The sequence below is a fragment of the Pimephales promelas genome, chromosome 6 (genome assembly GCF_988280905.1).
Source record: "Pimephales promelas chromosome 6, fPimPro1.hap1.1, whole genome shotgun sequence".
In the NCBI taxonomy this organism is placed as follows: Eukaryota; Metazoa; Chordata; class Actinopteri; order Cypriniformes; family Leuciscidae; genus Pimephales; species Pimephales promelas.
The window spans coordinates 13,915,578-13,938,529 of record NC_142774.1 but is presented as its reverse complement, the minus strand read 5'-3'; the positions used below and the strand labels follow the sequence as shown (position 1 = coordinate 13,938,529).

Below are 22,952 nucleotides of genomic sequence, written 5' to 3'. Positions count from 1 at the left end.
CATAAATTCAGCCCTAGTTAGCATAAGAGACTAATTTATAAAAAAAAAAAAAAAACTTGATTATTAACGTTTGATCAGTAGTGAAAATAAGTTTTTGTAAATCATATAATCTCGTTTTGTATTTACTTATTATTAAAGGAAAGCATTGTGTATTAAGCCTCTGCCTTCTGTTCCTCCAAACTAAACCAATCCACAGGCCTCAAACTATCAGCACATTATTTTTTGATTTAGATCTTTGCTGTTAGGTCCCCGAATCTTTGCATTATCCGACAGAGCAAAACAGCCCAAAGGAAACTGTTTTTAGTGCTAGTGTGCAGTAGTCCTCTGGGAAATAAAACCTCTGATGGCAGCTTTATCTCCACTGCAGTAGCACTAATCCTCTCTCTGAGATATGCATTAAGCCTTTTTATGTGGCCCTGTCTGACTCCCTCCAAGGGCCTTTCTCTCTAAAACATATCTCAGTCTATGAGAAGCCTTGTTATTCTTGTCTTTAAAGGCCTCTTGAATGCTCTCGGGTCGCTTTCTTTGTCTCTGCAACAGCTTTTTTCATATGATCTTGACATATTCCTTATTCGGGACTGACGCAATGCTCCTTGGCATTCTGTAGGAGGAGCTTGGGAATTCTTAGACCTGCTTAAAACATGGAACGGAAATCTGAACAAGGTCAATGAACTCTTACAAGTAATTTCCCTCTGCTTTGCCTAAGGGCAGAAGCTGTTCTTAAATCATTACAAAACATTTGCCCTCATTAAAGTTATATAATAAACATTTTTTTTTTTTTTTTTTTTACACAGTGGATTAGCTCATCTAACTCTTGTCTTTCTATTAAAAGTGAAAGTAAACAGGTCTGGCAATTAACTCCATGCATGTTCTAATTGTGTTACTCTTGACAAAAAAACAAAAAAAAACAAACAAAACTATTTACAGTAAACTGTATGGAAGCTTGTTTCCGCCACTGAATAAAAAAATAAAATAAATAATTGCGACTTTTTATCTCACAATTCTGACTTTTTTTCTCACAATTGCAAGATAAAAAGTCCGAATTGCGTGATATAAAGTCGCAATTGCGAGTTGTAAAGTCAGAATTGCGAGATATAAAGTCAGAATTGCGAGATATAAAGTCAGAATTGCGTGATATAAAGTCGCAATTGCGAGATAAAAAGTCAGAATTGCGAGATATAAAGTCGCAATTGCGAGTTACAAAGTCAGAATTGCGAGATAAAAAGTCAGAATTGCGTGATATAAAGTCGCAATTGCGAGTTATAAAGTCAGAATTGCGAGACATAAAGTCAGAATTGCGTGATATAAAGTCGCAATGTGAGTTATAAAGTCAGAATTGCGTGATATAAAGTCGCAATTGCGAGTTTTAAAGTCAGAATTGCATGATATAAAGTCAGAATTGTGAGATTTAAACTCTTCTGATGGGGGGAAAAAGAATTGGCCTAATAAGTCGCAATTGCGAGTTTATATCTCACAATTCTGAGAAAAGATGTCAGAATTTCGACATATAAACTCGCAATTATGTGTTATAAAGTCAGAATTGCGAGATGTAAACTCGCAATTGTGAGAAAAAAGTCACACTTCTGTCTTTTTTTCTCAGAATTGCGACTTTATATCTCACAATTCTGACTTTATATCACGCAATTCTGACTTTATATCTCGCAATTCTGACTTTATATCTCGCAATTCTGACTTTATAACACACAGTTCTGACTTTATAACTCGCAATTGCGACTTTATATCACGCAATTCTGAGAAATAAAGTCAGAATTGTGAGATATAAACTCGCAATTGTGAGAAAAAAAGTCAGAATTGTGAGAAAAAAAAGTCAGAATTGTAAGATAAAAAGTCACAATTCTTTATTATATTTTTTATTCAATGGCGGAAACAAGCTTCCATAAAAACTGAGACAATACAAGCTGGAAAGAACAGCTAGGCCTATACAAGAATACCACAAAAGTACCATTTGCAGGATCTAAAAATAAATTTTAGGTCAGTTGAAAAGTACTTAAATCGTAGTTTAACCCTGACCTAATGTTTCTGCTTTTAATAAAAAATGTATATTTTGTAAATAATGGTACTTTTGTGGTATTCTTGTATAGCTGTTTTTTTCTAGCTTGTATTGTCTCAGTTTACTGAAAATAGTTACTGTAAATAGTCAGATGAGTCCTCCTTTGTTCCGGAAGAAATCTGAAAGGCTACTGATACTATGCAAATAAAGTTTATTAGCATAGTATCAGTAGCCTTTCAGATTTCTGACGGAACAAAAGAAAATTCATCTGACACATTAATTAAAGAAGAAAAAAAATGTATATATATTAGCACAATATCTGAGAATGTAAATTATAAAAATAGATATCATTTAGTGTGATGACTGACATACAAATCGAGGTTTTCTACAGTTTGTATTTTTTAAGCAATGGGTCCTCTATCATGTTTGGCTGAAGCACAAAGGCCCGCCTCGCTCTAAAACAATTGGTTGGAATACCAATTTGACACATACACTCGAACTCTGATTGGCTGTTGCGGAAAAACGCTTGTGTTTTTTTTTCGCAGCGTCAATCTAAGCAGCACCACCCACCTCTGTGTATATGAAATACTTCTAACGTTACCGCCGCCGCGACGAAATGAGTTGCTAGTGACCTGCCAGTGTCTCACGGATGAAATCATCTCAATCTTTTAACAAGAGCCCAGGACAGCCATCTTGACAGCTCCAACGCTGCTGATCGAGGTGAGACAGTCCTGTGACACTATCTTTCATCAGTCCACTCGCTCCTCCTGGCTGTCTCTCCGCCTCCTCGAACACTCTGGCCAGACTGACGTTTCTCTTGTTATTGGTGGAAGTGACGCATATCGCTCAGAGTAAATCAAACACAGGTACATACAGTTGCACTTTCGATCGAAAAGTTTTCTGTCATGTTCGTACAGTAATAAAATACATACATAAAACGAATAAAGGAGTGAAGTTGATACAAAAAAATACATTAATATATGCGTGAATGAATTAAAATACATGAGTAAATTAATAATTACATGAAATTAAATCAACAAATGTGTATGTACTTCTAAAACCCCAAAGAAGCAAGCTAAGACAAGAATGTGTAGAAGTGAAACAAAGGTTTGACCCGTCGTCTGGTGCGTAGAAACCTGATAGAAACCAATAACAACGAACTCGGGTGTTTCAGCGGCAAAAACAAAAGGGAGGAATTAGCAATAACTTTTTATCTATAAAACATAACCATTGGTAAGTCAGTTGTTACTGTATTACAAACGAAAATAAGTGTGACATTTAATCAACTAATGTACTCGTTGAAATAACACGTACGCCACGATCATTTTGTAACATTGTAACTTATGGTCTACGAATGGTAAATTCAATTGACATCGACAACGTTATGTTTACTCCTAACTGAAATTCTCTGACATTACAGAGATGGGCACTGGTGATTTAAAAGGATGTCTGAGAAAGCTAGAAGCCTCTCTCCGTTCTGTAAAGTATCCGAGAGAAGTGGACTATCAAAGGTATGACGAATTTTAAACCAATAGGCCTAGTTCATTCACACGCACGCAATATAACAATATATATATATTATTGTTTATATAAAAAAAAATCATGAATTGAAGTTCCCATTAAACACTGGACGTCGGACATGCAGATCATGTCTATATTCGGTCCGTTGGTCCATGTCCAAACTAGGTCCACTATTTGGACATCCAACCATGACCCAACTTGGCCGTCATGTTGATGTTCAACATTTGACCATTGAACTGGGTAATTTTTTTTTTTTTTTTTACCTCATTTGGACGTCTATTACAGGTGCAGGAAATTTACATGATTAATATTTGTTTTTTTTTTTTGTTTTTTTTTTTACAAATATCAGCACTGTTGTTATAAACATGATTAATACAAATGAATACAGATTATTTATAATCATTTAAGATAATTTTCCAAAAAACTCGGTAATTGACAAATACAAAGGTGTAGTGCTGTAGCTCAAACAGTAGAGCGTTGGCACTTGTGTGACGGCCACCTAGTGCAACACCAAGATCATGGGTTCGATTCCCAGTGAAAGCCATGGAATAGGAATGTAAATGTGTAATGCAGTGTAAGTCACTATGGATAAAAGTGTCTGCCAAATGTATTAATTTGAATATATGGTACAAAAAACATCCTCTACCCTTTTAAAACATGGGACTACCGTTATAGAAGATACTCAATTTGATGTTGAAAAGATGTCCACACAACCATATTTGGTCCCACCGACATCAACATTACAAAACAACCCCTTCAGTGGACCGAAATTGGACGTCCAAAAATGACATAGAAAAGACGTCACTCTGACGTCACATTGCGCAGTGGGTTACCTAATTATTCAGTTACCTAATTATTCTGCACATGGAAATACAGGTGTTCAGGTGACCATTCTACAATATCATTTATACATTATAATATCCTAATTAATTTACATGACGCTGATCATGCCTGTGTAAATAAAAGTACTATCTAAATGTACTATGGCAGAGTGTGCATTTTATAAATCTCCATTCTTGTACTGCGTGCATGTAAGCACTTTATAAAATAAGATTAGTGTTTATACTCTAAATCGTATCTTTAAAGTCTCCTTGAAATCAAAATGTATTAAGTAATATTTATTTTGTGGAATATTGCAGTATTATTAATGATCTGTGCACACCATTATTATAATTAATATTTTATTTATCTGCCCTCCTAATCCTTAATCAAAATAACTCTTCTCTTTTCTTCTCTTCTCTTCTCTTTAATCCTCCTGGACACACCCCTATTTGATGACGCACAGAGTCTGATCTCTCCCCTAACACACAATAACACTCCCCGAGCACATTTGCATTCACTGCTCAATCGCGAGTGACTGTCAGTACAATTAGTTACTACAGCTGAGCCTACAGTTTTCTAGCTATGCCTTCAATACAGAAATGCATAGGCTACTATTCAGCATAGGCTGAATGTGATCATTTACAAAACAGATCGGTATCTTTATTTAAAATCCCTTTATTTAAAAACGATCACATCAAGGAGAGGTTTTTAGAGAGCCAACCTTGATGAAGAGCTGAGGATCACCGCCAACACCCGCCTCTGTGGTGATCATTTTACACGGGATCGTTTTATAAACTTTCCTCAGAGACAACTGGGCTTCACTGATAATCCGCTGTTTAACCAACTATCTCAGCAGCTAATATCACCGTCGACACTAGCTTTCCCGCGAGTGGGCGTGGTTTCCACGCAGCCAGCGGACACTCCCCCAGCGTTTGAGAACAGAGATAACTGCTCATTTTTTCAAGATTTTAATAGCTTATTTTATGTACTTGCCGACTTTTTTTATCATTCAAATTTGGCTGGGTGGCTAATAACACATTTTTCTGTGGTGTGACAAACTCAATTTTGACTTTACAGGGACTTTAATAGCACACAATTGGGACTTTATTTCACGCAATTCTGTCTTTATAACATGCGATTGAGGCTTTATTTCACGCAATTCTGACTTTATATCTCACAATTCTGAAATGTATAATCGCAATTGTAAGGAAAAAGTCGCAATTATTTAAAAAAAAAATCTTTTATTCTGAAAGCTCTGAAAAGAGCTTCCATACTCGTAACCATTTATATTTAAATGTATTCTTGGAAGATCAATGTGCGTTTGTTCACCAACTCTCTACTCTCTACACGAACTATCAATTCTTAATGTGCATGTGCCATCAGCGTTTATTACAGGATCACGTTTAAAGTCTGTTTAGAGAGAACGGTGTCGTCCCCTAATTTAATAAAAAAAATTATCATTTCGACAGATATGAATAACATTATTCACGAACCGCTATAAAGCCAAAACAATCTCTGTTACATTAAATTATATGCGTATCTATGTAAATCTGCTTTGAAACAATCTAAATTGTTAAAAGCGGTATATAAACCGCTATAAAGCCAAAACAATCTCTGTTACATTAAATTATATGCGTATCTATGTAAATCTGCTTTGAAACAATCTAAATTGTTAAAAGCGGTATATAAACCGCTATAAAGCCAAAACAATCTCTGTTACATTAAATTATATGCGTATCTATGTAAATCTGCTTTGAAACAATCTAAATTGTGAAAAGCGATATATAAATGAAGATGACTTGACTTGACTAGTGCGCACGCGCGTTACAGCGTCCACCAGGTATTGGACCATCCAGCTATGTCATCATGCTACAGGCTGCAGCGAGGGGTGTCCCCAATCTCGATTCAAACACCCAAACAATCTCATTCCTAAATGGCAATGATTTGCTTGTGACTTTTAAATCTTTGACAAAATCACACCGAAACATTCAAATCTGAGTTTGCTCTGGCGCTGACCCGGATAGAGCAGTTAACTTATGAAACAACTTCACAAACAGTCTTTTTAACCTTTTCGTTATTTCAGATTTTCAAATTATCACCGAAGTGGGCGTATTTGTCATTGAATCATTTGTTCAAAAACACAGATTAAACACCTTTGATGCTAAAAGTAGGTTTTTAGATATATTCCCCTGAACCTAAATGAAGTAAATAAAGGGACCTCCTATAATAAAATCTGACCACACTGACATTTGATACCAATCTCATTCACTTTCCAGCCTTTATGAATGCATAGCTTTTGTGAATTCATTTTTCACATGCAGTCAGCAGAGATGATATGCGGGGATGTAATTCATTAGACATTAACGTCCCCTAATTCTACCCCCACTTTTTTGGCCTAGACTTTAAACATCATGACTCACGTAAACATCCAAAAGGGGGGTCTGCCAGTGTTTCATGTCCCATATTTTGTTTTGAAGTTTGGGAAGTTGAAGACTTGTCCCGAGCCTCTCCAATGCTGAGCTATTTTGTAAACATGCTTTACAAAAACCAGCTCTGTTCCTTCACCAGGATCTCAAGCTGCACATCAGATGCTTAGTGAAGAGGTTTTGATGTGAGATGCATCAAACACAACATTCTTCTCTGAAAGACAGATCCGTTTGGCTTGTACATTCTGGAGGTGATCCAGAAAAATGACTTAATTTGTCTCATGCACGATACTCAAAATGGCTTGCAGACATGTTATAAAACTTGATTTGATTTAAATCCTATATATGTTGTTGATTTTGTAACACTTTTATGTTGTTTGTAAGTAGAAGTGCTTTATAATTTGATGATGTTGTGTTTTACTCCTCCAGATTGGCTGTGGGAGATCCATCAGCTTGTCTTCCTATTGTGAGCTTTACCTTCACGTCCTTTTCCCCCTCAATCGCAGAGCACCTGGTCGATTATGGTGTGGAATTAACCGGAATGAATGATTTACGATTTATTGAGAATGTTTACAAGGTGAATTGCTTGAATGTAGCTTATCAAATATTATTTTAGCTAGGAAGAATAGCCTATATTTTAAAGAGATAGTTCATCAAATACAATTCTGTCATTGCTAACTTTTTCATTTCTTTTTATGTGGAACATAAAAGAAAGATATTTCGAGAGACTTTATTTATTTTTGTCATTTCTGTGAAAATCAGTGGTCACCAAAACTGGTTACCAACATTCTTCAAAATATCTTATTTTGCATAAACAGAAAAAAAAAAAAAAAGAAAAAAAAACTATAGGTTTGACAACATGAGGGTGAGTAAATATTTTTATTTTTGGGTGAACTATCCCTTTAAACTCTTGTGTTTAACAAATTGAGTCACAGTTCAGTTAAAATGCTATATTTAATACAGCTATCATGGTTTAGCTAGTGGATAATTTTCATTTGAAATCAACAATAGATCTTCATAAGCATGCATGTTTGTGATATTGCAGCCCCTTTTAATTTTACTTTTATAAACTGTTTGTTGTTTCATTCAAGTTCTAGTGGTTTTGAGTAGGTGGTTGTTTTAATTGGATCCAAGTGGTCGGAGTTGCTTTGTTTCAGTTGTGAGGACAGAAAGTTAATTTTTGAGGTAAAAAAATAAGTATCCGAGTCGCCGAGGTGGATTTTTTTTTTTTTTTTTAAGAAAAGCAATTTCACAATTGAACTAAACTTACAAAGCCATGCTTTATGTTGCCTAATAGCCATATTTACTGGCACTGTCCCTGATCTCAGAGGGTTTTAACCCTCCTGATTTGGAGCATCTGTAACCCCATTCTCCAGCATTGAGATGTTCTGGCATCTCTTCTCCACCAAGTCTTGAGTAATTAAATTTTCTCCTGCTGTGAGAGAACAAAAAAGTAAGCTTGCCTTCATGTTGGTCCAAGTCATCTGATCTCAGATTAACTTAAAGCTGATTCTGTACGTTCAACCGTTGGACTGAAGAGCTGCTCTGTCTTTTGACACTTCCTCCTTCCTCCATTGACCTTTTGTGCAGTTCTAAAAGTTCTGGCCTTCGTCCCAGGATCATCTGCAGCTCACGTGAAATATTCTGGGGGGAATTAGTGGTCCCACTATATTACCTTGAGGACCTCGATGGCATTTGCTAAAATATAGAGTTGTTGTAACAGGAAAGTATGTTAAGCAGTTCTATCATATTTTTCCAGTCATATTTTTTCCCTTTGCGCTACAGCTCATTGTTTACATCTGGCTTAGTCCTCCTGTGATTAGTCTTGGTGGCTCTTCTGGAGTTCCTCCTGTACCAGAAATTCTACAAATCATGTTTTTTGTTTGTGATTTTAATCCACCGAGGGGATGATTTCCTTCCAAGTCCTTTAATATGTTAAACCCCTGAAGTTGTAATATTTATTTTAGCACTCTTTTTGTTGTATCTGCATTTTCATGGGAAAATCTCTTAAAATGTAGGTCTTGAGGGATGTTTTCAGCTATAAGCCGTTGTTGACCAAACAGCAGTTTCTTCAGTTTGGCTTTGCTGAGAGGAAAGTCACCATTCTATGTGATATCATTGGCCTTATTCTCAACAAGCACAAAGAACTGACGAAAGAAAGCAAGGTATCTAAAATATATATATTGTTTTCTAATATAGTGATAAGCGAAATAGGTACCTAAATATTACATTGTCATTATTTACTCTTCCTTATGTCTTTCTAAACCGTAAGACTTTTGTTCATCTTTGGAACACAAATGAGACATTTTGAATAAAATGAATATAGAAAGATTATAATCCCGCTTTTGACAGTCTACGCAACTACCACTTTGACACTTCAAAAGTTAAAAAACTAATTCATACGAATTAAGTGTTTTAGTCAAAATTTTCTGAAAAGACTTGATCGTTGTATGGACAGATGGAATTTATGCTTTTATTCACTTTTAAACATTGTTGAGCGATCAAACAGAAGCTCAACTATTACTGATTAAAACATAAACCTCATTGGTTCTTGCTTAAGCTCAAATGTGCTGCGTAACACACCAGAATTAACCTCATTGGTTCTTGCACGTCAAGCAAGCATGTTAAAGCTTCCGTTTACCACAACCAATGTGTGAGTTGATGAATGTTTATATGTGAATTAAAGCCTAAAATCATGCAAAGTGATTATGTCTCTTCAAAAAATTTGGACTAAACCGGATTTCATAAAAAAATAAAATAAACAAATAAATGTTTTAATTTGTGTTCTGAGCATGAACAAAAGTCTTACAGGTTCGGAACAACTTGGGTGAACTAACCCTTTAAATTTGATAATTCATTTTGCATTCTCATTTCCCCTATTTTTACTTTTACGTTTTTACATTTGCTGTCATCTGTCACTTAAAAGTTAATCTTTAAAAACACTTATATTAAATAAACATATTAAATAACACTGTTAAATGTAATATTTAGCAAATCACTAAATCACTTGTAGCATTTAAAGTGATTTTACTTTTAATCTATTTTGAGAAAATATGATATAATTTTTATATCAGATTTGGTTATTGGCCATATTTTATTTATTTATGTTTATTATGTATATTTTTATATTTTAATTGAATAAACTGCAAATTGTTTTACAGCATGACAGTAAGCCAAAGAGAAGGCCTCAGTTGAAGAGCTGCATTAAAAATGAGATCCCTTCTCCTGAGAGTAATTCACTGGTGTTAACAGCCCTGACAGTAAGTAAAAACATAATTGACAGTAAAATAAACTATTATTGTAAATGCAGTAAATAATAATTATTGTTGCATCATACAGGTATCTGCTTCTTTCCCTCTTAGTTACCTCAGAAGCAGCCACTGGTAGAAAGGCATCTTGGCAGCAGCTCAGCACCAGCTCAGATCAGATGCTGCTCAGATGAACAGGAAACAGAAAAGACAGAGTTAGACAGTGAGGCTCTTGAGGATTCAACTCAACCTAAAGATTCCACTGTAAGTGCGCATCCTGCAACACATGTACACACAGGGAGGTGCATGAGTAATCATCTAGTTGAGAGCACATAATGCACCAACTAGTCAGTTTTCAATGTCACATGATCCTTCAAAAATCATTCTAATATTCTGACATGGTGCTCAAGAACATTTCTTATCATAAATGTTGGAAACAGTTAATGTTTAAAGCATCATAAAGTAACTTTTTCTCTGCGGTCGCTTACCGCTGTCGTAAATAATTTAGTCTACCGCAGCCTACTGTCGCACACACATGCTCGCTGTTTATCCAGCACCGGCTTTGGAATCAATTTGAGGAAGTGGTGGGTTAAGTGACGTATGACGTAAAGCAGTTGAATTTTGTGGTTCTTTTTGTGCTCCGGTTACTACCCGAAACCCAAAGTTACATAGTGCAAGTAAAAGCGATACAGACCACGTCAGGCTATGACAGACGTGTCATTTAACTTATTGTAACTCGATGTACCATCACAAGGGTCTTGGAAATATATTATGAAGGTTGAAAAACTACATAGTGTTACAACAAATGTTTTTGTTGAAACCTTTATACATTTTTGATCTTTTTTTTTTATCATTTTAAAGCTGCAGTTCGCAGTTTTCCTCGCCATCTCTGTTCGAAATCTGCAATTGCAGTCATTCACAGAATAATCAACTTTAGTGAGTTGTACTTCAACATATTTTGTTTTTATGTTTTTATGTCCCGGTGACCAGTGAAAGTGCAGTTCTCACTTTCTGCCCATTCATTTAGATAGGAGCCTGGTCTTGTTTGTCCGAAATAGCTGCCCGGAGGCGTTGCCAAGATGGCGGCCGAGTGGCATGACTTGCCTAAAAGGACTTTCCCGAGACCTTTTTTTTCGATCCTTCTTTATGTGTACAGATGTGGCGTAATGACGCAAAGACATGCTTGAATCTCCCTTGGAAATCCACCAGTACCACTGGAATTAAAAACATTATTACAAGCTTACCATTTTGAATCGAGCTAAGGCAAGCAGATAGTTTTGAACACTGGATGGTTATGTATTTTGGATCATTTTTAACCCCCAAAAAGGCTATGGACTACAGCTTTAGTTAAATTTTTTTGGGTAATCATTTACTTTTTTTCTGTGTGTTGTGAAACTAAATTAGCCTGACTACGTCAGACTTCGTACTTCCGCTCTATTTATTTTCGCTTCTGTACTCAGTCTAAAACAGCAACATGTCTCTTCGTTTTCCTCCGGCCTGAAAACAGCCGGCCCAATCAACGAACAAAGGGCGGGCTGAGAGCCGTGACGAAGACGCTAAGCACCATGTTTAAGATTGGGGAAATCGAAAACGACCACGCATATGGAGACACGACATGCAATTCACTCTGTTGTGCAGGATATTCCCGGCATTTGCAAACTGAATCCCGACCAAGAAGTGTTTGTTAAACATTTTGAATGGAGGTGATGTTGTAACCGTACTCCCGACAGAGAGAGTATCTCGGTCTCTTTTATCTGTCAAGCTCGATCTAGCACCCTTTTGACAGGTCAGTGTCCGCTTTCTTTTCCAGTTCTTAAATATTGCCATGTCATGCTGTAATCTTGCAATTAAATTGCAGCATATCCGACAGACTCGAAATGAACAAAGAGCTGTGTTTAACAGAACTAATTCTAACTTTGACAGTTGGCTGCAAATATTTTCCTTTTTCTCTCTACTGTCAAATATTAATTTAGATTGTGCTGTGGATGCGTAGATTTACTTCTCATAATCGACAAAAGTCGTTCACAGCAATGTGCACTCCGGTATTTCGCTCGATGGTTTCGTTTTCGCATCATATAACTTGTGTGTTTACAGGTTTAGATCGATGTGGCTGAGCTGGCGCATAACCAAACGTTATGTGATTGGCTTACGGGTAACCAATGATTTTATACTTCAGACAAGCGCCCCTCGCGATAAAGAAAACACTTTTCAATGATGCCACTCAAGACTTTGTCTATTCGAAGCAAAGCGAAGTAGCAGAGTTTGGTATTACTAGGCTAAAACTAAACTACACAATTACTCAAATTGCCAATTCCTAGTACATACAATCATTTGCAAAATTTGGCAATCCACTCTAATGCACATGGGGTCTCTTTAGTATTGTGTTTTAGAAAGCCGGCTGAGGGGCGTGGAGTTAAGTCTTCTGGAGAGTGTTGGCAGACTAGAGCAGCGATTGGCCCTCATGGAACACAGGATACATACTCTGGAGAAAAGCTTGGGTGGCAAGATTATCATCGAGAGCAACCAGTGGGAGAACTTGGAGAGTCGCGTGCTGCTGCTGGAGACCAGACTGGCACTGACCTCAGCACAGGTAGGGGAGTTTAACATCCTTTGGAAGTTAAATTTCATTTAATTTTGCAATTGTGGCATAATGCCTTTTTCTCCCAACTCACTTTGATGATCAAGCTTGCGTTACGGGATGAAAAGCAGTGACAGTCAGCACATATACATGCACTATAGCAAAGCTCTCATGTTTCAGTTTCTAAGTCGGAAAAATGTATAAGGAAAATAGTTTGTTTTTTGAAGACTGCAAACCAATTTAGAGGTCAGATTCCAGTCTACAGGAACTGATTTGTTCAGAAAAACTGAATTTTGTTGCAATTTAATATCCTAATATAACTGTTCATGAGTGTGTTATTTTGTTTTGTGATTTGTTTTAAAATGACAAGTTGACATTGCATCTCTTGAGAAGTAATGAATATAAATAAATGTGTTCTATGGTGCTCACAAAAGATTTCTCTACTCCTATAGGGTCTAACTTCACAAGATGGGGACTTCAACTCAGGCAAGGTTGAATTTAAAGAGAATACAGGTACTTTGCAATGTTTTAGCTTTTTTAATTTGAATAATTTAAATAAATGAAATATTCATCAAATCTCTTTAGGATTGTGTATATTCCTATATTCCTGTATATTAATAAATAAATAAATAAATAAATATATTTGAAGAGTTCAGATGCAAAAGCCTCTAAATGCCATTTGAAATGTTATTTAATGATGATTTTTATCAAACTTGTATATTTAAGTTCAGTAATTTCACTTAAATAACAATTAATAGGTAATTATCATTGCCATTTAAGTGAAATCACTGATCTTAAATATACAAGCTTGATAAAAATGATCATTCTAGAAGAAAATTTCAAATGGCACTTTTATTTATTTATTTTGAATATTATTATTTTTTTCTATTTGTATCAGTTAAAGTATCTGCAAGTGGCTTTTCTACTGTGATTCAACCACCATCTGAAATCAGTGATAATGGGCATCTTCTAGCCAGTACTCCTCCAACAGCGAACCAGGTGACCACCCATCCATCCATCCACTCACCTTACCCATCCATCCATCCATCCATCCATCCATCCATCCATCCACTAACCCATCCATCCATCCATCCATCCATCCAATAACTATTGTATATTTTTCTTCCAATTTCTTAGAATTTTAAAGAAAGGCTGGACAGAATAGTTTATATGTAAGTGTTGTTATTTTTATAAATGTAATAAAAAGTTTAATATTTCGCTTGAAAAATTGTCACTTAGACAAAGACTGCACATCAATAGATTGTTTGTTCCTTTCCCATTACAGGATGAAGGATACAGCTAACATTCTGCAAAATATAGAGCCGGCAATGTGAATCTCATCTCAGTTCAAGTTTTTTTTTTTTTTTTTTTTAAATGTGTCATTATTTACTACCCTCACATTGTTCCAAACCTGTGTGTTGTTTTTCAGTTTTCTGAGAAATAAGTAAATAAAATTAAGTTGATAAAAGTTTATAAAATTATGTTTTTACAGCAAATTTGAAAGTGTTAAATTAACACGCACAGTGTGAAAATTAACACTTTTTCGGAGTTTATATAGGTCCACACTAAATCGAGTTAAACTTACACTTTAAATAGTGTTACTTTTTTTTACACTTGCTTAGTGTAAAAACAACACTGTTAGTGTTCCCCGTTAACACCATTAGTGCCCCTCATCCCTCATTTACACCAAGTTAGTGTTGAAACTACACTGGGTGTGTCAATATCTTAACACCAAGAGATTAGTTTTAACACTAATATTGTGTTCATAAAAAAAAAAACCCTGATTAAGGTACTAGTGTAAAAAAAAATTAGGGGAAAAAAAGTGTATTCAGTTAAAGTCAACACGATGTATCAGTTTGAAATTTTATTTTCAACAACAGCTGCAACAATTACACCAACACAGAGGATGATACAACATATTGGCCATCATCTGACCCATATAAACACTGCAGATCAAAAGGCCTGTAGAACTTCAAGCTGTTGGCTTTTACAAGTTCACTCAACTCACAGTATCTCTGTACTTTAAATGCATGAAAATGTTCAGAAAAATGTTCTGTGAAAAGTTTGTCAACAATAAAATACACAGTGCTGTCAATGAAAAGTATTTTCCGAATCTGACTGAAAACAGCAATTTCATCCAAGATTTCATTGCATACAATGAGGTCTTGTCTATATTCTGTCCCATCTATTTTGACCCAGTTCATGGAATGCATAGTTTGCATGGGATTCTGTAGCATTCCTGCCAACTTTTCACCATTCTCAACATCATTCCAACAAAATGATTTCATTGGTCCACACTCAACTTGACTAAATGGTGTTGTTTCCCAAAGATAACCTATTGACATTTGATGACTTTTTGCCAGTGATTTGGTGATATTTTTGAAATTCTTCAGTGTATTCTTAAAAACTTTATGCTTAGCCTCGAACCTCATGCTTCACATGTGCCCTAGCGGTCCAATTTTGCGAATACAGGCTGGATAATGCACCATAAAATGGTGTTTGGGCAGCAACTTTTTTTGTGGGTACAACTCTTTAAATAATTCATGGTGCTCAATTGTTAAATACTTCAGGAGGACAGTCATGCCTTTAGAAATACAAGGGGAAAACACCAGGTTTAGAATTTGAAGCAAGAGCAGGAGCAAATGCCAATTTTGATCACCTAAGGGTACAATATCACCAAACAGCAAAGGAATGTTTTTGACAAGACAGAGTGCCTGGATAGAATTAAGCCCTATGGTATTTCCACTGTGCTCTAGATTGACTTTTGTTGGACGATTTTTTCTCTCCAAATATCCATAATCATATGAATATATTCTGGAGAGCAATTCACTCCGTGTAACAAATTTTTCTGAAAGATACTCAAACAGTAGTTTCATTACAAATTGCACAACTCCTTCCAGGAGGTCATGCATCACATCTAGAGAGTAGTTGTGGCACACATGAAAATACTGCAGGCTATTGAGTGTTGAGCTTCTTTTAAGGCCATGTGTTGACTTAAGTTGAGGGTCCGATTCTAACTCACTGCAGTGTTGGTCATAAATCGAACGATCACGCAAAACAACCCTAAAATCATCTTCATTGTGAACTAACTGGATATCATCTTTTTCAGTTAAACACATACGACAGGAGTAATGTCCACTAAATGATTCTGTGAACCCAAGTATTGAGTGCATCCCCAAGTTGTCTCCAATTACTTGACATATTGTGCCATAAACTCTACTCATTGATATGGGTAGTTCAATACCATCTGTCTCTAGAATCTTTATGTCACGAATCAATGGTTCCAAGATGGGGTCAAAACCATACTTTTTCACATGTTCTTATCAAATGGATATTCATCAGTCTCGAATTAGATTTGGGAGGTAAATTTCGAAGCACAAAATAAAGAGCACCAACCTTGTGTACCCCACGTTTAGAGCCAAGAGGGTTTGCGGTTTCAAAGTCATCATAATACACCTGAATTTGTAAAGCATTGGGATGTTTGGAGAATAATGGATGACTTTGGAAGTAACTTCCATCACAAAAGTCCTCAAAATGTGATTTCGGCATTCCTGTAAATTCTCTCAGCAGAGTACATACATCTGCATTTCGACACATACATTTTAATGTTTCCAAAATTGGGACATACACGAATGTATCTTTTACTGGGACCTGATCATAACATCCAGTCTTTTTGTTTCTCCTCATGTCATACCTCATCCCAAGCACAATTTCAACCGGCTCCACAACACCCCATTTGTCAACAAAATAATTATTTCTTTTAGTTTCAGTGTTAAACATGGAAAAGGGACTCTCAAAATGCTCTAAACTATCTTCGACAGCTGATCTGACTGGGTTTTCAAGAGGAATGACAGAAATCACATTTTGACGAGTTTGGCTATGCAGTTCAGTGGTGAGGTCCTCAAGGTCTGAAACAACTGATGATACCAAGCTATTGGCTACTCCACTGCACTGTAATTTGGCCACAATTGAGGCACATATATCTGCGGTTTCTCTCCTGGAAAAGGTAACATTGTCAATGAGAGCAACTTGGGGATCACTTTCTCCAACAAACAAAGAACCTGACTGATTATCATCAACATTTTGAGACGACAGTTCACCAGATGACAATTCAAAAGCGGGACAGCCATCAACAGCATGTGAAAACGGTTCAAATGCTTTCGAAACCCAGAATATGAGCAAAACTGCCGACTACAGCCACTCTGCGCACACAACAACTTAAACTTTAACGAAGGATAAAAACTGTGTGTGACTCTTAAATGAGCTATCAAAGAGTGGCTGTTTGCATGCACACTTTTACAGAGGAAACACTAACATTTAAACTAATTTAAAAGCTTTGCGCGCAGTTCCCTTACTCTTGGAGACTCACTTGAAAGACCAACATCGATGTTGTAAACTGTGGTCTGCAGGAAGGTAAAGAAGTTGACCAGGGCAAGGGATAAGGCGTTTGTCTACAGCGACGTAAAAGTGGTCGATCCTGCCCTTGATCCTTCCTGATCCCAGTAGAAATGGCTGGTGGCCCTCCCTCCCATTGAGAAGGCCTTCAATACTGGTGCAGGACTGAGGAGGAAAAAAAAAAAAAAAAAGATTAGAGGAAAAAAAAAATTACATATGAAATAATGCATTAAACTTGCTCACATAAAATTGAACAAAGAGAAAAACAAAACAAAACAAAACAAAACAAAAAAAGCCACCTGACACACCTTAACCCAATTTGTGCCTGACAAAACCAGTTGTTATCATGCTTTGTACATTACAACCCTCAGCCACCAAACCAAGCTATGTGACTGACTTACTTCATTAGAACAAAGAGTTGTACATGGAAATCCGAGATCTGTAGGTCAATAGAATGCAACTGAATGCATGCAATTAGTTAGAGACTCTAAAAGGGACAATTAAACAAGTCAAATTATGCCAGTGATTTTCAATCCCAGTCCTGTGGGTCAATGGCTCTATGCATTGGATGTCTGCCTCATTCAACAAACCCGTTCCAGCTCTTCATCTCATTAGGTACAAGCTCCACGAACTAAACTGAAGGGTTAATTTCTCCCAAAACTGAAAATGTATTACACATGCTAGGGTTTTTCTTTATAACTCAATATTATTTGTTTGTATTGCTGAACCAAAGAATTATATTTTGAAGAATTTGTAAACAGGCTGCTTTGGCCACAAACTTTCTTTAAAATATCTTCCTTTGTGCTCAGCAGTACAAAGCAGGTTTGGAACAAAATGAGGGTGACATTTTTGGGTGAACTATCTTTATGCTCATCAGGTCAGAGAGACAAAATGTGCAGAGGGTTCAGTCCCAAGGACCGCGAATGAAAAACACTGCATTTTAGGGTTTATAAGTTATAACCCCAATTTTAATTGAAATGATCACAATGACTTTAAAATGGTATTGTAAGTGTTACCTTATGGAAACGCACAAGTCTGTCAACAGCCTCTGTTGGACTGATCTTAGTCTTCTTCCTCCCTGGAGGAGGCGGCAGGAGATGCAACAGCAGCAGGACAGATGACATGTCAGTGTCCCAATCTGAATGAGTAGATGTTTTGGGATTGGTGGGCGATTTAAGATAAAACAAAAACAAACGATTTAGTGCTCACAACAAGAAACCAGACCAAATATGAAATTATGACATCCTCACAAATCATCCCAACCATTTTCAGATCCTTGTCCACTTGCTGCATTGAGAAGACTCCGCATTTCTGCTGTTGAAGTAAGAGTCTTGGCTTCGTTGATGATCTTTTGCTTGAATGCCGTCTCCCACCTCTTAAGAAGCATGTTGGATGTTTCAGCATTGAACAGCAGAGCAAAGTCCTGGTTTATCTAATAACAAAGCATATTACAAGGTGGCTAAGAGGTTACTTGGCACTTTTTCATCATTTACCACCAAAATGGATAGTGTGCACATGTTTTGATAGACTAAGAAATCATGAATGTATATTTACTTGAATTCTTACAAAATCTATCACTATGTTTGAAAGGCATGTACGAGCAGTGTGATAAATCTATGAACAAATGAGTCAAATTAGCAATTATGTTAGTGTGATCTCATTTGATACAAATAAAATAAACCATATCTAAAACACACTTAAAACAATCTTTGAAAAGTACAATAAATTTTATTTACCAAACCTTTTACATCCAAAAATCTTGGGGAAACATCAAGGACGTCAGCTGATCTTTCAGGATTATGTACCAGTTCTTGTCTATGCTTAAACGTTTCCTTCATCTTCTGCATAACTTCAGCTTCATCAGCTGTGTGGACAAGGAAAGAAATTGCCTCTCTGCATGCATCTCCTTCAAGTTGTTGCACATCATCTATCCTCCTTCGTCGACTTGGTCCCGCACTTTCAGTCATCTCCAAGCGAACACGTTTTGGGTTCTTCCTCGACAAAGTTTTAAGGCGCCAGGAGATGAACCCCGTTCCCTTTTCCGGATCATAGAAATGCTCCTGTCAAAAAGAAAAGAATTTTTTTTTTTTTTTTAAATCTGAAGAATCATCATGACACATATAGACATTAAGAGAAACTGTCATTACATGAAACAAAAAAGGAGCATTTAACTTCGTCAAACTAGATCGTATTTCAGTTATAACAATACAAATGATTCTTACATAGCCCTTTGCTGAAAATGGGTCTTTCAGGCTAGGAAAGAGAGAAATAATGCCCAAAGCATAAGTTTCCCGCTGTTTGCGGGTGGGAATCCTCCTGCAATGTAAAAAAAAAAAAATACATGAGGTTAAATGGTAAACTTCTACATCAATTGACAGCTGTGTGTATTTCACATCTGGGTGCATTGAAATCTTTACCCATGAATCTCTGTCATGTGACTGACAACAATATTAACAAGCTGACGTCTGGTGCTGTGCTTTAAAGTCTTAGTTGTCTGGTATTCTTCAAGCACTTCCTCACCACCTGATTTTTTTTCCAGTGCATCTCGGACAGTCTGATTAAACATGACCACATACAGGTGAACACGAAGACTAATAAAATGGTGAAAGTATTATAAGGACAAGTTAACCACAAGAAAAAACCTGTATACATACCCGTTTTGCCTTTTCAGCGTCTATGCTAAAACTGTTGCTGACCATTGCTGCTTGATTTTGCACAGCTCTCTCTGTCTCTTCATGGTCAGTTGATGAGAGTGAAAGAGTATCAGTGCATGTGCTGGGGGTTGAGGATCTTGTGGGTGAAAACTCTTGACAGGGAAAAGCAAAACAATTTTAATGTTTTCTCTAAAGACATTAAAAAAGGCTTTATCAAAATGTTATTCACTTCTGAAGCAAGAATTTAATCAAATTAAAGGGTTAGTTTAGAAGAAATTAAAATTGTCATTACTCACCCTCAATACTACCAAACCCAAAAGACCTCCATTCATATTCAGAGACAGATTAAGATATGTTTGATAAAAGCTTTTCTTTTTCGTAATAAAGCCTCCTTTACCCATGCTTCCAAATGTACCCTCGTAAAGACGACAGTACTGCCAATCTTGGATTACGGCGACATTATCTACAAAATGGCACCAAACACAGCTCTAAAAAAAACTTGACACAATCTATCATTCAGCCATCCGTTTTGCCACTAATGCACCCTATCACACTCATCACTGCGACCTGTATAAACTGGTGGGTTGGCCCTCCCTTCATACCCGGCGGCTCCATCATTGGTTTCTCTTCATATACAAGACAATTCTGGGCAAGGCACCTCTCTATTTGTCATCCCTACTTCATGCCGCTCATAACACCTATCACACAAGATCAAGTAATTTGATTAAATTTAGTATCCCCCCTACTTCTACTACCTTTGGACATAATGCCTTCCGCTTTGCATCAGTACACGACTGGAACATACTACAAAATACCCTGAAACTTACATCTCTGATCCCAATCTCCACCTTTAAGCAAAACCTCAAAAATTACATAGTTGACTCTTGTTCCTGCTGACAATCATGAACCATATTTACACACTTATTTAAGCACTCTATTCGTTTTCTTTTCCTCTTTGTTGTATTTTTTATTTTTATTTAGCTGCTTGTTCTAAGTGTTATGTGTTTGACTATGTACAGCTGTACATTATGTTCTTATTTTTTCCTGTAGCCTCTTGGCCAGGTCATGTTTGTAAATGAGAAGTGGTTCTCAAACATTTTACCTGGATAAATAAAGGTTAAAAAAAAATAATAATAAAAATAAATAAAATCAGAGCTGATTATTGAATAAAGTCATTGTTTTTGCCCACTATTCTCGTTGCTTCATAACATTAAAGTTGAACTGCTGGAGTCACATGGACTACAGTATTTACTTCCTTTCTGAGCCTTGAAAGTGGTAATTACGTTGCCGCTGGATGGTTCAGAAAGCTCTCGGATTTCATTGAAAAGGTCTTTATTTTTGTTCTGAAGATGAACGAAGGTCTCACAGGTTTGGAACGACATGAGGGCGAGAAATCACATTTTCATTTTTGGGTGAACCAACCCATTAAAATAAAAATATGGATATTTTGCCACTGGGATTACTCTGGAGTCCTAAAAAGTATGTCTCAAGTGTTATTAAAGACTTACCATCAGACAAACCAACAGTAATATCTTCTTCTGGACATCTTACAGTTAGGCATAAATGTGGACTGCCTTCGATCAATTCATGGAAGATGTCCTCTTCCACATTGGTGTCGGTGTCATCAAAGACTTGAAGAGCTGCTGTTCTTGCCAAACCAAATTTGCTTTTAACTGAAAAGTCATTTTAACAATAACAATTAAATATATATATAATGTTTCATTAGTTAACAGACTAAGAATGAACAAAACGTCTATGGCATTTGTTAATCAATAGTTCTCTCTTTTAACATGAATGCACTATGAACTAAATTTAACAAAACAAGCAGTTCTACTTTTATTAACTAATCCTGAAGGTAGTTAGCACATTAATGTTAACAAATGAGACCTACTGTAATGTTTTGACTTAGTGGGATTATACAATATTACTATATGACTTAAGTTCATTTAAGAAATAGCACAAGATTCTTCACTTACCATCATTGAGAAAATCTTGGAACGTACGATCGCTGGGAAATTTCACAAATTTCTTTACACCTTGATACTGAACTTTAACCAGCATGATGAAAGCTGTTTGGCCAAGAAAAATGCAGATTATGAAGTTATTAATATTAAAGAAGTTCCTACGAGCTGCTGTTGTAAAAGCTCCGTTTGTCACACCACATGTGAAATTGCAGCAAATTAATTCGTAATGTCATATCTAATATCATAACAGGATTGCAGATGAAGCATGCTCGTCATTGTCGTCAATCACGCGTCTCATATAATGAGAAAACAGATATGCACTGGCAGAAAGTTAAGCAAAATGCTTAAGAGTTCGTTTATCTGATAATGAATGTCCGTTGCCTTTTACCTTGTAGATAAGAGTAAACGTTATAACGTATACTTAAAAATACCAGACCACCGAAGCGGCGCGTTCAAAGTTCACGTTAAAAAAAATACATTCGCGCGCGCTACTACTAAACACTTAAACAGTCGGAGATTATTGGTGGAACAAGTGCACAGTTATACTAAAATATTGGAGATAAAAATGCATTACAAATTTACAATGCCTTATGCCAAAACGAATAACGTGAACACCAAGAAGGGGGAATGCCGATGCTTTGCGGTAGACGTAATTAAACAAATCACAGAAATTACACTGTCATCTATCCCAGATTCTAAAATATATGAAACTATAAGGTTAAAACTGCTAATTAACATATAAACTTTGCAACTCTTACCTCAATTTGCCAGCAAACAAACGAAAGGTCCTCGAGGTGCGATCGGTGGTCTGTCGTGTTATCTGAAAGGAAATTAGTTTAGCGCTCAGGCAATGCTGAGAAATGTACTAATATTATTCTAAATGGTGATAAATGTAAACTAAACATGAAAATTGGTTAGAAAAATCAAGTGGTTAAAACATAATACCTGATTGAACACTCCTCTCCTCGTGGTCGTCCGCCATTAATCAAAAAGGAAATAATGTGCCAGAACCGGAAATTGGATCAACTCATCGCAGTGTCAATTACGTCAACTCGCTGCAATTACGCTGACTCCGACCACAGATTTACTCTGCAAGTGTTGATGCCTTTCAAATTAACACCAGTATCAACACTTTTTAACTCTGATAATTTAACACCATAAAAACAACTCTAAACTACACTGAAAATTTTGCTGTATACAGTATACCCACATAGTGATCAGAAGTGGTCGGACTCCAAAAAGGGGGAAATAAGTATCATAACAGACCATGTGACTTGTGTGCTTTATTTTTTCCTGACTTTCTGTCAGACTTTGTGACCAACAGAACAAAATT

The 22,952-nt window shown here is 36.3% G+C and overlaps 2 protein-coding genes and 1 non-coding gene across 5 annotated transcripts in view; 1 reads left to right on the top strand and 2 right to left on the bottom strand.

Moving 5' to 3' along the window:
* Positions 1–2,722, bottom strand: part of fbxo8 (F-box protein 8) — an 8,426-nt gene extending 5,704 nt beyond the window's left edge. The window contains exon 1 of the mRNA XM_089132144.1: positions 2,582–2,722. The gene's annotated coding sequence lies outside the window, so the exon portion shown is untranslated. The remainder of the gene's footprint in view (positions 1–2,581) is intronic.
* On the top strand, positions 2,591–14,472 carry cep44 (centrosomal protein 44). Of its 3 annotated transcripts, none has more exons than XM_089132143.1 (11): positions 2,591–2,731; positions 3,432–3,522; positions 7,210–7,357; positions 8,799–8,945; positions 9,942–10,040; positions 10,143–10,292; positions 12,406–12,618; positions 13,059–13,119; positions 13,505–13,605; positions 13,744–13,778; positions 13,892–14,472. In XM_089132143.1, exons 2-11 carry the CDS (start codon positions 3,434–3,436, stop codon positions 13,938–13,940), a joined length of 1,092 nt encoding a protein of 363 aa, XP_088988269.1. In that variant the 5' UTR covers positions 2,591–2,731; positions 3,432–3,433; the 3' UTR covers positions 13,941–14,472. The 3 variants fall into 3 exon arrangements, with proteins under 3 accessions (XP_088988269.1, XP_039547166.2, XP_039547176.2); XM_039691232.2 differs by lacking the exon at positions 2,591–2,731 and adding an exon at positions 2,751–2,877; XM_039691242.2 differs by lacking the exon at positions 2,591–2,731 and adding an exon at positions 3,121–3,244.
* On the bottom strand, positions 14,456–22,952 carry LOC120461553 (uncharacterized). Its single transcript, XR_016168834.1, has 11 exons — positions 22,565–22,952; positions 22,378–22,439; positions 21,632–21,724; positions 21,164–21,328; positions 19,656–19,807; positions 19,419–19,555; positions 19,224–19,317; positions 18,738–19,061; positions 18,265–18,433; positions 18,018–18,139; positions 14,456–17,166 (listed from the first exon to the last, which is right to left on the bottom strand). It is a non-coding gene; the product is annotated as an uncharacterized LOC120461553 (transcript).